General features: G+C 39.5%; 1 protein-coding gene across 2 annotated transcripts in view; it reads right to left on the bottom strand.

Annotated features, from left to right (window-relative positions):
• cc2d1b (coiled-coil and C2 domain containing 1B) overlaps nt 1-15,452 on the bottom strand; it is a 76,836-nt gene that overhangs the window by 21,284 nt on the left and 40,100 nt on the right. For both annotated transcript variants that reach the window (XR_013887853.1, XM_080195470.1), the window contains exons 12-17: nt 14,276-14,394; nt 7,027-7,210; nt 6,398-6,570; nt 3,727-3,861; nt 2,782-2,840; nt 2,399-2,515 (exon numbers count right to left, since the gene is read on the bottom strand). Coding sequence is in view for 1 of the 2 variants with exons in the window: in XM_080195470.1 (XP_080051596.1) it covers nt 2,399-2,515; nt 2,782-2,840; nt 3,727-3,861; nt 6,398-6,570; nt 7,027-7,210; nt 14,276-14,394 (787 nt within the window). In the remaining variant the exon portion in view is untranslated. The remainder of the gene's footprint in view (nt 1-2,398; nt 2,516-2,781; nt 2,841-3,726; nt 3,862-6,397; nt 6,571-7,026; nt 7,211-14,275; nt 14,395-15,452) is intronic.

The following is a 15,452-nucleotide window of genomic DNA, read 5'->3' as shown; positions in this document are numbered from 1 at the left end:
CAATTTTTCCCTAAATCTGCTTCTCAGGAAGTGTATGATGCTAGATTTATTATCCGTCCTTAGCTCCTTGTAGTAGTAGGATCTCTATGCAACAGCAGTCCTCATATGTTGGTTCTTTCATAACATTACTAGGTGTGGAATTTCAGGATTTCAACCTTGCAATATTGAAGAAGTGCACACCATTGTCTAAATCAGGATGGTGTGTGAATTAGGGGAAAACCTGCTTCTTTTGTCCTTCTCAGAAGTGGAAGTTAATTCCATTTATTTTATTTCATTTTGTTTCATCTCATTCAAGCAGTTCATCCTACTTTCTCACTTCCATTTCTCCATTCCAGCTCTCCTTCTTGCCTCCTCGTCCCCTCCTTTTCAGGGTTACTGCCATAATCCCCAGGCAGTCCCTTAACCATCAGTACCTCTCTTCTACCGTTCATGCATTCTGTTCACTTAATGGATACATCTAGCCCCTTCTAAGCCTTTTGTCATTTACATTTCTTTTGTCTTTTACATTTCTTTTGTCTCATTCCAATCACTCCTCCTCCACTCCCCATAGTATACATCTCTGCTGATTCTCTTTGCTCTGATGAAGTGTCGTCTAGACTCAAAATGTTGGCTCTATTCTCTCCCCACAGATGCTGCCAAACCTGCTGAGATTTTCCAACATTTTCAGATTCCAGCATCCCGCAGTATTGTGTTTTTATTAAAGAAGGCTATTATTGTTTGTCTTGCTGATTCTCTCTTGTTCAAATGGAAAGTTTGCCATATTTTGTTATCTTTAAAGGATGCAGAGAGGTTATCATAGTTATGAAATAGTCATTAATTGCCTTTGGTAGGCTTACATCAGCAATAGGGAAATTATTGGAGAAGATTCCTAGGGTCAAGATGTACTCACGTCTGGAAGAGAATAGGCTTATCAGAAATAAGCAGCATGGTTTTGTGAAGGAGAGTTGTGTCTCACAAACTTGATTGAATTCTTTGAGGAAGTGACAAGAAAAATTGACTAGGGCAGGGCAGTGGACGTTGTATACACGGACTTTAGTAAAGCCTTTGATAAGGTTCATCATAGCAGACTGAGACAGAAGGTGACGTCATATGGGATCTGAGGAGAGCTGGTAAGATGGATACAAAACTGGCTTGGGCAGAGAAAGCAGGATGTGGCAGTGGAAGGGTACTTTAACTGGAGGTCTGTGATAAGCGGTGTTCCACATGAATGAATGCTCGGGCCTCTGTTGTTATATATAAATGATTTAGAGGAAAATGTAGGTGGTCTGATTAGTAAATTTGTAGAAGATACAAAAATTGGATGAATAGCGGATAGTGAGGAGGATTGTCTGAGGATACAGCAGGATAAAGACTGGCTGGAGCCATGGGCCGAAAGATGGCAGATGGAATTTAACCTGGACAAATGTGAGATGATATGATTTGGAAGGTTTACTGCAGAAGGAAAACACACAGTTAATGGTACAGCCCTTAGAAATATTAGCATACAGAGGGATTGAGACTTGCAGATCCATAGGACCCTGAAGTGGCAACTCAAGTGGACAAGGTGGTCAAGATGGCATATAGCATGCTGGCCTTCATCGGTCAGGGCATCGAGTATAGGAACTGGAAGATCATGCTGCAGCTGTATAAGACTTTGGTTAAGCCACATTTGAGTATTGTGTACAATTCTGGTTGCCACACTACCAGAAGAATGCTGATGCATTGGAAAGGGTGCAAAAGAGATTTACCAGGATGTTGCCTGGTTTCGAGGACATGGACTATGAAGAAAGGTTCAACAAACTTGGATTGTTTTCACTGGAACATCCTAGAATGAGGGGACCTAATAGAGGTTTAGAAGATTATGACAGGCCTGGACAGAGTGAATAGTCAGAGCCTTTTTCCCAGCATCGAAGGGTCAATCACTCACGGGCATAAGTTGGGGGGGGGGGGGGGGGGGGGTGCGGCGGCGGCGAAGTTTAGAGATGCAAGGGGTGAGTTTTTCACAGAGGGTTAGGAATGCTTGGAACGCACAGCTGGAGGATGTGTTAGAAGCAAATTCTATGACAACATTCAAGAGGCATCAGGAAAGATACATGAATAGGCAGGGAATACAGGCATATACACCACATAGAGGCAAGAAAATATTAGATTACACAGGCATCTGCGTCAGCATAGACTTGGTGGACCAAAGGGCCTGTTCCTGTACTGTATTTCGTTCTTTCAAGTCTGCAATTTGCAAAATCAATATGATACTTCCAGCCATCATGGAAATGGAGTTTCAGCTTTGCAATTCAGACAAAATAAATCATATTCAACATCCTTGTGGAAATTAATTTCTACTCAAATTAAAAAACTAAATTTACTCTTTGAAGCTGCAAGATGCAGAAATTACAGAATTACAAAGAGCAGACATCCATACCGTACAGTTTTAAAGGTTCTCTCCTCAAAATGGTACTTTGGTGGATCCAAACCTTGAGCTTGTCCCAGTTTAAGAATGTCAATATTTTTTTTGCAATCTGCGGCCATCTTTTCAAATCTACGAAATCAGAAAACGTACATTTTTTCATATGTTGTTTAGAACTAGGGGTGAAAATCTTTATAATTACCAATGTCAGAACAACATGCACTGGTGCAAGGGTACTGTTAAACTAATGTCTACATATACTTCAATTTCAATGTTCTGAGACATAACTATTTTAGTTTTCAGTTTGTGTACAAATTATTATTGCTACTTCACCAATTTGTTTGATTTACAAGTCATTATCCCCTTACAAATGTATTAAAGACATCATTTGCACTTACCTTGTAGTCTCAGCCACATTACCAAGATGTATAAATTGCTTGGAGTAGGTCATACATTTCTAGGTTTAAAAGGAGAGTTTTAAAAATTAAATAGGAAAGGGAAAGGTAGCTTTGTTGTAGCAGATTTAACTAGATAGTTTTCTCCGCTGCTCCAAAGAAACTGATTTCAACAAGAGCTTTACATATATTAGTAATTGTACAACATCTCAGTCCAGTGGCCTCCCTTCACATGAGAGGCAAAGCTTATGCAAAGTTACCCAGAACTCATCCAATACTACACACGTGTATTTTCGATGAGTCAAGAGATGATTAGCAGGGACAGTAATACTGTCCAAATGTTTTCTCCTTAGCCACTAGTGCAGAACTCAAACAGTTCTGCTCTCCTGGGCAAGTCAAGTAATCTAGCATAGACCTGACTTTGTATAGGGGGGCAAAAATGGCCATCTGACAACTAACCTAAACAAAATTCTAATATCCCAACTTGTAATGCTTATGTTCTGAACCAAATAGCCATGTATTTGTTTCAAAAGTAAAGTTGACCTTTTGCATAAAAATGTATGTTTTTAGCTTCCTTCTCCTCGCATTTTCGAAATTGTTTTTCTCTAATCTCAGCTAATTGCTCACTGCAAAACAAAGCACCATACTTCGCGACTTCAGCTTGGCTGGCGGGTAAGATACGATGCAGCATATTTCACTCATGCATTTTCTTTCATCAAGTTAAATACCTGCAGCTTTTTCACAACCTCCTAGAATCAGCGGTACATTTGTCACTTGGAAGTTGGTGGAGAACATGCATTGTAATTACTTTGTAATGCAACCCGTCAGTCTACTGACTTTCATGCTATTCTACAGGGACTATCACTATCTAATATTGTAAACACAATTAACTTTTACCAGTGAGTTAGGCGATTACGTTTGCCCAATTCAGTATGTCTCATTATATACCTCATATTGCTCATTTAGAAGGTTCATAAGGTGCGTGTACACTTCATCCATTTTTGGTGAAATCTGCACATCTTTGTGATGCACCATTATAAAGTCATCATCATCATCATCACCAGCCTCAGGGGGTGAAGGAACCTGGAAAGAAATACCATTTGCTCAATGTTCATTTTTGTAGGCTATGTATGCTTTAAAGAAAATATTATTGGGCTTGTTACATAAAACACACTAAAGTTGACTTTAAAAATCTGAGACAGCATAGTCATTTTTTGAATACTTATTGTTATGCTATCACTTAAATTAGTACTACAGCAAATATATTCATATGGTGCTTTTATAAAAGAGTTAGAGTGCTTCACATGAGGATGATACGACACTGATCAAACAAGTAAAAGTGAAACCGAAGGGAGAGTTGAAAGAAAAAGGCCCAGATCTTCCAAGCAGCAGTAACGGTTGTTGAGTTGATACCGAGCTTATAAAATCCCCTGACTGAACACTGCTGCTCAATACTATTGGGTCTTCGAGCCTGTCTCACACAAATGTGCAGAAACCCGCGGAGGATTCATTCAGTCACAGCAGAGCAGAGTTGGGGGAAGACAAGCCCCATTATTTACAGCACCAGTTGCCATATTGTAAGTTATAATATCCAGTTTGTATGTTGGGGAAAGGACAAGACAGGCCACTTTTAAATGTTCATGGTCAGAGAGACTTACGTGTGCTCATACAAGGAACAATAAGTTAGCATGTAAGTGCACAAGCAATTAGGAATGGAAATGGCACGTTGACCTTTAGACTAAGGGGTTGGAGTACAAGAATAAGAAAGACTTATTATAATTCTTTGGGTTTTGGTGAGAAACACAAACAATTTTGGTGTATAGTGCACAGCTTTGATCTCCATATCTTCTTCCTGAGTTCTTTGCCCGAAGGCAGTATGTCTCATTGCACCAAAATTTGCACCATGGATAAGGCAAGGAAGCAGGTTCAGGGATCGAACTCTGTCCAGTTTGCATCAATCTGATCCAAGTTTGCCTTTCAGCCAACTGGCCACCCAAGGAGTCAAAGTTCCTTTGGCAACATACACTTTTACATGAATTTTGCCGTCTGGAGCCAAGGATAGTGATGGAGAAGCTCCCATTTATTTTCATCACATGGTTGACCAGGAATCTTTCCCACTCTTACTATCCTGCAGTGGCTTAGAAGGATTTACATGTTAATGTGTAAACTGTTTGGCCATACTATGAACTAACCTTCCTTGGAAATCATCAAGTTCTAGAATGGGACTTGAACTTGGAACTCCTGGCTCAGTAGCAGGGATGCTATTCAGTGCACTAAAGACCTCCCCTGCATTCACTAGGGAACCTAGAAAATTTAGGAATAGTCTCAGGCTAAAGGTGTCATACAAACATACAAATTAGGAGCAGGAACAGCCATTCAGCCCCTTGAACCTGTTCTGTCATTTAATAAGATCATGACAATTAATATCTGATTGTGGCCTCAATTCTACTTTCCTATCTAACCCCAATATCATTTGAATATTCTGTCCATTATTTAAGACTGAGATGAGGAAAGATTTCTTTATTCAAAGGTGAATCTTTAGAATCATCTATTCGAGAGAGCTGTGGGTGCTCCCTCATTAAGTACATTCAAGACCGAGATCAATAATTTTTTGATTAAACAGCAAACCAAGGTGCATAGGCAAGGGGGGGTGGGGTGCCAGCGATGCTCATATCCCAGAAAAAAAAAACAAACTTCTATGTCTCTATGCCAATTATGACTCTAGTCAATAAAGATATATTTTTCCATTAACTTCAATTTAAGTAGGGCTCCTTGATGTCACTCTTGGTCAATTTTGCACAAGCTCTGGACTTCAGATCTTTCATCCATGTTTGGACAAAGGGTGTAATTAGGCCTGGATAGCTTTGTTGAAGAATAGCAATTAGTATTAGCACAGCCATACATACTGCCCCTATAAAACAACATTAATTGCTGATATATGGGCCCTACCTGATATCTGATTATCTTTCTTCATTGCTATAGTTCACTTCTCAGCTTGATCTAGACAGCTGCCTACTAATATCTTTCGATCCCTCTCTTTAATATACCTCGTTATTTAACTTAATATACCCACTGTTAATTTCTCATCTTTTGTCTCATTATGTTGCATTTATTCATAATTGCTGTTTGCTAGTTCACTCAGCCTCATCTGGTACAATCTATAAATTTAAGAGAATTTTGTTTCTGTCCTCAACTCCAAATCAATTATATACATGTCTAATCTAAAATATAATGGGCCAATTGTTGATGTCTGTGCTGCAATTAAAACTTAGCTTTAATAAAAACCTACGTTTAATGAAGTAAAGCACCTTAAAGCTTTTCACTAAAAAAGGAAGGAAAAAGAGATACCATGTCGAAGGAGAACAGATTAGGAGAGGCGACTAAGTTTTATGATAGAAGATTTTAAAAAGGACCTTAGAAGTGAAAAGGGAGGTAGAGGGATGAAGCAGTTTAGGGAGGGTATTACACACACAATGGAACCTCAGTGATTGAAAACAGAGTGACGGGGGAGGGCTGGGCTGAAATCCAAATCTTACCCCTTAACAATACAGCATATATTAGAAAGGGTAGAAGCCTGATTCCAAAATGTTATCTATATTATCCATCAGCTTTGTCCAACCTTGGAAATATCAACCGGTTTCCCATTTTGGATAGCCACGATCATTGGATCAAAGCCTTTTGCAGTTCGAAGGAAATGTTTTGCTTGTTCCAGGTTCTTCTTTCGTTTTGCTTGCACAGCAGCTTTCATGTACTGTTGCTTCCTATTCTGAAGAAATTCCAATTGTTGCTGAGCTATAGAGAAATACAAGCAGTGAGCAGGTGAAACATGGTACAGCTGAGAACTCCCATACCAATTTCAAAGATTTTAAGAACTACATTAAGAGAAAAATAAAGCACTAGAACTTGCTTTTCCATTCAAACACTGACCAATTATTTAAAAGTTTATTCATTGTTCATGCAGAATTTTTTGGAAGTCTATTAAACTAGCTCACAAAGGCAAAATAGCAACGGATTCTAGTCCCAGTCCCTCACTCAGCTGAGACCTAGATCTGACACGACATGCAGGAAAGAACTGAGATCAATTGCTTCCTTGCACAAATATATCTGACTGGCAGCAGCGTTACTCCAATTTATTCAGATGATCAGCTGAAGATCAGCCTTTTCACACAAAACAAAGAATGCTATTGTATTTATAAATTTATGTTCATATTAAATTAAGATGTCATAGTGATTGAAAAGAAAATATACCGACTGAACTGAGCTGAACCAGGAGATCATTTGGTGTTGGCTTCTTTAATGGTTTTGGGGACAGCCTTTCCTCTGATGCAGTTGGTAAGGTCAGTGTTGATCCAGCTGCTTGTTCTCCACGAACTGGAAGCATTGTTGGCTTCTTTGCAACTGGAGATTCTGCAGTTGGTTGAGGAGTTCCACTCTAAGATAAAGAATACAAGATCAGTAAGAGTTCAGAACAGATGCTCCTTGTGTGAATTCAGTTTAAGGCTGCAGCTTGACCATAATGTTTTATTAACCATTAAAATGTATTTCTTAGCACCAAAAGTCTAATCTGCCAATTGTAAGTATGGTACAATATAATGTATACTCAATAAGCAAAACATGCAATTACTACTTTATTGAAATGATGAATTAGAGTAATGTATAATTAAAAAAATTAGTCCATGACCTATCTTAGTGTGTCAAAACCTAAACAGATTTAAGTACAAGATCAATACAATTACATAGATAATAAAGTAATTAATAATTAGCTACTTCCCCGTGAATTTCCAAATCCTAATATAAAGCAGCATCATCAATCTTGAACCTATGGCTATTAAGTATGTAACTGAAAAAAATATTATTTTCCCTTCCTTCAGAGGAAACAGTTCGATTCTGCTCAATGTCTATTAAAACTGGTCATTTAAGGCAGGCAGCCTACCACTTACTACAGGACAAAGTATGCATCTTACTGTTCTGCAGCAGAAAATATTCTCTCCTATAATGCTCCTAATTTCTGAAGGAAAGGATTTTCTTTCTCTGGGAAAGAGAAATTTATGGAAGGGAAATCAGGTTTGGCAAATCTATTAGAATGTACTTGGGAAACTAGTTAATAGGGAACAAATGAGGAAGTATATTTGAATTTTCAAAAGCAATCAATGAAGTGCCACACCAAAAGTTGTTATACAAGATGAGATCTCATAGATTTGGGTAATATATTGGTATGGATAGAGGGTTGGTTAAAAGCATTGAAAGAAACTGTAAGTGGGTCACTTTCAGGTTGGCAGGCTTTTCTGGTGGGGGCCACCAGCAACAGTGCCAAGGCCTCAGCTTTTTACAAGCTATATTGATAACTTCAATGAAATGACTGAGCGCAATGTACCCAAGTTTGCTGATAATACAAAGCTAGGTGGGAAAGTAATCTGTGAGCAGGATACAAGGGTCACAAAGGGCTATGAATAGGTTGAATGGGCAAAAAGGTGGCAGATGAGAATATTGTGGAGAAATGTTAAATCATTCACTTTGGTAGTAAGAATGGAAAAACTGATTTTCTTTTAAACGGTGAGAAACAATTAAATGTTGGTGTACTGAAGGACTTGGGTTTCTTTGTACAAGAAATACAGTTATTATGCAAGGTACACTAAGCAAGTGGGAAGGCAAGTAGTGTTCGTCTTTTATTGCGACAGGGTTAGAGTAGTAAAGATTAAGGAAGTATTGTTGCAATTATAAAACACAGAACATTACAGACCCTTTGGCCCTCGATGTTGCACCAACATACGAAACCAATCTAAAGCTCATCACTATTCCAATATCATCCATATGTTTATCCAATGACCATTTAAACGCCCTTAATATTGGCAAATCCACAACTGCTGCAGGCAAGCATTCCATGCTCTTACTATTCTCCGAGTAAAAAAACTCCCTCGGACATCCGTCCTATATCTATCACCCCTCAATTTAAAGCTATGTCCCCTCGTGCTAGCCATCTCCATCCGAGGAAAAAGGCTCTCACTGTCCACGCTAGCTAATCCTCTGATTAAGTCTCTATTAAGTCACCTCTTAATCTTCTTCTAACGAAAACAGCCTCAAGTCCCTCAGCCTTTCACACCTTTATGTAGGGTTTTGCTGAGATCACATAGTAATTTTGGTCCCCATACCTAAGAAAGGATATATTGTGCTTAGAGGGGGTGTAACAAGAGTTCAGTAGATTGACAATAATAAAGTATTGTTTCTTGTGTGCTTATACAGACAAAACATGCTGTTCATAGAGAAGGAAACCAGAGTGCAAAATGTAGTGTTACAGTCACAGCTAGAGTGCAGAGAAAGCATTAAAGCATTGTTAGAGAATTTAAAAGAGTTAGGATGAAGTTTTAGAAACACAGAATTAGAAGATATGCTGGGTGCAGCTTGCAAGAAATCATTCTGGCTCCATCTTAGAATTCGTTCCTGCAATGAAAGGATCATCATATAACTGTTGTACAAAGAAAGGTTGAATAGAATTAGCCTAGCATTGAGTTGGAAGAATGAGAAATGATTGGACTGGAATATGTAATTCTGAGAGTGCTTGACAGGGTAGATGCCAAGAGGCTATTTCCCATAGGTGGAGAGTTTAAAACTAGAAAACATTGACTAGGATAAGGGAATAGCCAATTCAATCTGAGGTGAGGAGAAATTTCTTCTCTCAGAGGCAACAACCTCTCTAATTGCACTTAACCTTGTGCTCCCTTTGATTTCTTTTGTGTTTCCACACACATGCACTACAACTTAGAGGCCTACATGTGTTTGGCCTGTGCATGAATATCTGGGTTGCTGCTCAGATTAGAAGGGACACTGTTCAGAGGGTTGTGACTCTTTGGAATTCTCTATTCCAGAAAGCTGTGAATATTTTGTTGAGTATATTCAAAGCTAACATCGCTTGATTTTTGGACTCCAAGAGAATCAAAGGAGATGGGGAGTGGGTGGGAACGTGGAACTGTAGTTGAGAATCAATCATTTTATTAAATTGTGTAGCAGATTTGAGGGGACGTATGGCCTACTTTTTTAAAAAAAATTCATATGTAATTAATAATAGGATATAGGAATAATTTACAGGAAAACAAATCCTATCAGTTTCTTTGATTATGCGTATACAAAAAAGGGCAGCAAGAGGCCAGAGAGTCATGAAGACTGTCCGACGCTGACATAGTTCACTCTAGGGGAAAAAAACAAGTTCAACCACATCAGACAATTTCATTAAAGAAGTTTAACAAAATTTTAACTCTGGAAAGTTCTTTCCAATCCCTAGAGCAATTGAGCAAGATCCAAGAGACCACTAGATGATTGACAGTATCAGCAAATCCATAACTTCTATTAACCTAGACATCTTCCAGTAGCAATTTCTACAGCAGTGTTTCCCAAACAGTTTATCAGTCCAATCCCATTTTTAATGCCTCAAACTTAGTGTAAGCCCCAGTGTGAAAATTCAGGGTTACATGACATGACATATCTTACTGAACCTAATGAGACACATTCAGCATGCATGTTGTATCAAAGTCTCTCTAAATCAGGCAGCATGGATGGTAGTGCAGAAATCAAGTGTGTTCACAGCATCAAGACTGCCTGTACAAAACTTGTTCACTCCCCTCCTCTCCCAGTGAACTGTGAGCCAGAGGAAAAAACAGCTGGCATGCTCAAGGGAGACACTGAGGCCGCCTGTTCAAAGTTTGTTCACTCTCCTTCCTTTCCAGTCAATGACAAGCTAGGAATAAAAAATGTGGGTTCTTTTTCATAGTTGAAATAACAGGATTTCCTCAATGTTTGAAAAAAATCAGAGCTATTATGATTAGCTGTTAAAGACACAGAACCCTTGCCCACTTCTGCCCAGCGTTCAGAGTATGTGGTGTGAATGATTGTGACAGCTGAACCAGAATCAATTAACAAGTTCTGTTGTTGACGCTTTCAAGAACAACAGAGGCGATAGCTATGCCTATGATCGCAATCCTGTCAGAACCCCACTACTGACCACTCTGAGGGGAGCAAATCCTCTCATCAGGATTACATTGATGTTCTGCATGCCCATGACCCAAGAATAGAGAATTATCTGGAGACTGCCACCAGTAAGTTGATCTTTACTGAAGCCTCTCACTTCCTCCCTCAATTGTCTCATTTTGTCCTCCATTTCACTGGGGGAATCTCATGATTGCTCTGTGGTTTTGCAGCTTACGTTCCAAGGGTGCAGAATAGGGGACTTCAATGTCCATCACTACAAGTGGCTCAGTCAGACTGCCACAGGCCAAACTGGACAGATCCTAATGGACATAGCTATTATGTGGCAGGTAGTGATGGAACCAGCATACTTGACCTCATTCTCACCAACCTGCGTGCCACAGATGCATCTAGCCATCACAGTATTAGTCGGAGTGATCACCGTACAGCCCATGCAGAGGCAAAGTCCCATCTTCACATCGAGGATACCATACATTGTTGTGTTGTGTGGCACTGCTACTGTGCTAAATGGGATAGACTTCGAACGGATCTGGATCTCAAGCATGGGCATTTTTGAGGCACTGTGCGCTATCAGCAGCAGCAGAACTGTACTCAACCCCAACGTGTAACCTCATAGCCTGGCATATTTCCCACTCTACCATTACCACCAAGCCAAGGGATCAACCCTGGTTTAATGAAGAATAAAAGAGGGCATGCCTGGAGAAGCAACTGGAATCCCTAAAAATGAGGTGTCAGCCTCGTGGAGCTACAACATAGGACTACCTACATGCTAAACAGCATAAACAATAAGTAATAGACAGAGCTAAGCAATTGTACAACCTAATGGATCAGATCTCTCCTAAATAGAACATAGAAAAACTACAGCACAAACAGGCCCTTTGGCCCACAAGTTGTGCTGATCATGTCCCTACCTACCAGGCTTACCTATAACCCTCAATCCTATTAAGTCCAATGTACTCATCCAGAAGGCTCTTAAAAGACCCTATCGAATTTGCCTCCACCACCACTGACAGCAGCCGATTCCACTCACCCACCACCCTCAGTGAAAAACTTACCCCGACATCTCCTCTGTACCTACTCCCCAGCACCCTAAACCTGTGACCTCTTGTAGCACCCATTTCAGCCCTGAGCCTTTGAGAATCAACCCTATCTATACCTCAAATCCTGCCCCATCCAGCCATAAATGGCGGCAGACAACTAAACAACTCGCTGGAGGAGGCGGCTCAACAAATATCCCCATCCTCAATGATGGAGGAGCCCAGCACATCAATGCAAAAGATGAGGGTGAAGTATTTGCAAAAATCTTCAGCTGGAAGTGCTGAGTGGATGATACATCACTGCTTCCTCTGGAGGTTGTAACCAACGCAGGAGTCAGTCTTCATCAAATTCGATTCAGTCCACTTGATAGCAAGAAACGGCTAAAGGTGCTGGATATCGCAATGACAATGGGCCCCGACAATATTCCAGCAACAGCCCTGAAGACATGTGCGCCAGAATTTGCTATGCCTCTAGTCAAGCTGTTCAGTCCAGCTGTAACACTGGCATCTACTCAGCACTGTGTAAAATTGCACAGCAATCTTCTATACAGAAAAAACAGGACAAATCCTAGCCGGCCAATTATTGCCCCACCAGTCAATTGTAAAGTGATGGAAGGGGTCATTGAGTGGAACTTAACCTGCTCACTGAAGCTCAGTTTGGGTTCTGCCAGGGTCACTCATTTCCCAACCTCCCTACAGCCTTGGTTCAAATGTGAGCAAAACAGCAGAATTCCTGGGGTGAGGTGAGAGTGACTGCCTTGACATCAAAGTAGCATTTTACTGAGTTTGGATAAAGGAGTGCGAGCAAAATTGGAGTCAATGGGAATCATGGGAAAGCCCTCCACAGATTAGAGTCACATACCAGGCACAAAGGACTTCTTAACATTGTTTTCAGCCAAGGACATGAAGCAAAAGCTCCATAAACTTAAACAACACAAGGCTTCTCGAGACCCCTTTCTTATAACTTAAGGATGTTAAAAGCACACCTTAAGGCAATTGTAAAATAGCCAATTGGTCAAAAATGAAATAACAGTTAGCCCACTGGCTCTTTTAACACATTGTCTCAACTTTAAGACTATGGCTTCTCTTAAGCTACATCTCGTAACTTGAGTGAGCCAGTGCATCGACCAATAACTGGTCAATATAACAATCTGTCATTTCTAATTGGCGCATCGGAATAAAGGCCTATTCATTCCTTCAGTCAAGGTTAAACAAGTTTATGTTACCTTTTTAGCCTGTCTGGGAAGGGAGCATCTTACAATTCTTGTGACATTTTAAGAATTTGTATCAATAATCAAGTGCTAATTGAAGTTTTAAATTTAAAAGTTTGTTTATTAGTATCACAAGTAGGCTTACATTAACAGTGCAATGAAGTTACTGTGAAAATCCCCTGGTAGCTACACTCTGGCACTGTTCAGATACACTGAGGGGAATTTAGCTTGGCCAATACACCTAAATAGCATATCTTTTGGACTGTGGGAGGAAAGCAGAGCATCCCGGAGGAAACCTAAGCAGACACAGGGAAAATGTGCAGACTCCGCATAGACATAACCCAAGCCAAGATTTGAACCTGGGTGCCTGGCACTGCGAGGCAGCAGTGCTAATACTGTGCCAGTGCTTTTTGTAATTAAAGTTATAAACTTTGTCATGGGTTTCATTACTAGGCTTACTAACACATCTATTAATGAATTACTTATTCTTCACTTGTCTCACAATTAAAGCTATTTAACTAATCTGGCTGTTTTCCAATAACAGGTTTAGTTTTTTATAAAATGGCTTTTGTCAATTTAGCACAAAATGCTAAATAACAGTCTACAAAATGAAAGTCACACTAAAACCATTGATTTTCAATCTACCAACAGCAGTTTTTTTTTGTAAACCAGGTACTCTTCATAATTGAAACAGTAGGATTTCCTCAATGTTTGAGAAAATTAGAGCCAATGGAAAGTAATGAAATAGGGAATGGTATAATTTCTAAAATATCAGAACTTCGCCAATAATAGAAAAATGGAAGCCTCCTCTGTCCTGTGAGATAATTTCCTGTGTGCTGAGGTATCTTGCCAAGGCGTTACAAGATACTTTATATCATCCTTCACTGACTGACTTTTCCAAACATCTCTCATGAGGTAGCTTCCCATACTTCTTCCGTCCTCTCACATTTCCCCTTTTCTATCTGGGTGACAAAATATCTCCTGGCCTCTAAGCTTCTGTCCGAAAGCCACAGTAGACCAGAATAACAGTCAAACGGATATTGGTACTTGAGTTTGTGCATGGCATTGGAAGGAGAGGGGGCGCACAGCGAATAAGAGGAGGATTAGGTCAAGCTGTGACAGATTCCTAGCTCAGAAAAATAGCTTGCCTTATATATTAAGAACAGCCACTTTTGGCAAGGTATTGGAGGGCTGCTGGTATTCACATGTGAGAAAGCAGAAAAAGGACCCAAGAAAAGCAATTTGTTGTGTGTGTTTGATTGAAAACAGTACCTCATCTTCCACTGCCTCCTCCTCAACTTCTGCAGTAGCTAGTCTTGATGCAGCTTCAAGTGTTCCAACAATATCACGATCACCAGATGCTCCTTCCACTCCTGGTATTGGTGGGAATCCTAAATAAAGACAATATTGATTAACAACTTAGAAGTTCAGTTTCTGGTTGCTGAAGATAATTTCACAGTCCACTGCCTTCATACTACATGTAACTTTAGGAAGTGTTAAAGCGGCCAGGTTGACCCAACCCAAGATTTTCAGTTCTCTTACTGTGACAAATGCTTAGCACAACCTAATTTTAAAGTTATAACTACAATTTCAATCAATACAGTTTGTCTCAAACTTACTGAGAAATCGCTCAATCATTTTTAAAACAATTAACAGTTTAATAGCAATTTTGATCAGCAATGATTGATGCCTAGATTGCTATTAAAAACATCAATAGCGATGGAACTGGACTTTGGTGATAATGCTAAAAACAACATTGTTGAAATTATTGGAACTGAATGTAGGGAAAGGAGTTGTAAATCTATGAACTTAAATTCTAATCACGTTCATTTAACCATTTAGGCAACAGGAGGCAATTTGGTGAAATAACTCAGGAAGTCTTTAATAATTGCATATTTATAAGTGTCAAAGTTCGGGTGGGATTTGACTAGCATACTACAGCTCTTAGGTACGAGTTGTTACCTCTTATCTCTCTGTAACCTCTGCTTCCCTTTGGACAGCAGGCACTGCAAACAAACTTCATTTTCAAACTTGATGTACAATTTGATCAGTGAAAGCTTCTGTTTATTGATTCATTCTAAGCCGAAGCATGATCAGTTATGTTATTGCATTCTAATTGGTTTAAATAAAGTGAGATTAATTCTTAATTGGTTTAAGATGTCAGTCATCAATGCGTGATTGGTCTAGTGGGCATGATTGACTTCTAATTGGTTTCTCGAGGGTGATGACCATCTATTAATATCATTTTTCATAGTCCCTTTCTGCCCCTCTAAACCTAAGGTTCAATTATTTGTGGAAGCATCTTTCTCATTAAAAGTTTGTTACTTTACTTCTGGCTAAGATAAAAGAACATTTTGTGATATTTTACTTGCCGATTTGTTCAGTTTGGGGGAAATATGCAATCATGCCCACATGATTGATACTCAAAGTTTCAGATTTGCTTAATTGG

The sequence above is a fragment of the Carcharhinus amblyrhynchos genome, chromosome 9, assembly GCF_965287045.1.
Source record: "Carcharhinus amblyrhynchos chromosome 9, sCarAmb.v2.hapA, whole genome shotgun sequence".
Lineage (NCBI taxonomy): Eukaryota > Metazoa > Chordata > Chondrichthyes > Carcharhiniformes > Carcharhinidae > Carcharhinus > Carcharhinus amblyrhynchos.
The sequence above is the reverse complement of the archived record's forward strand: the minus strand, read 5'-3'. Positions and strand labels throughout refer to the sequence as shown.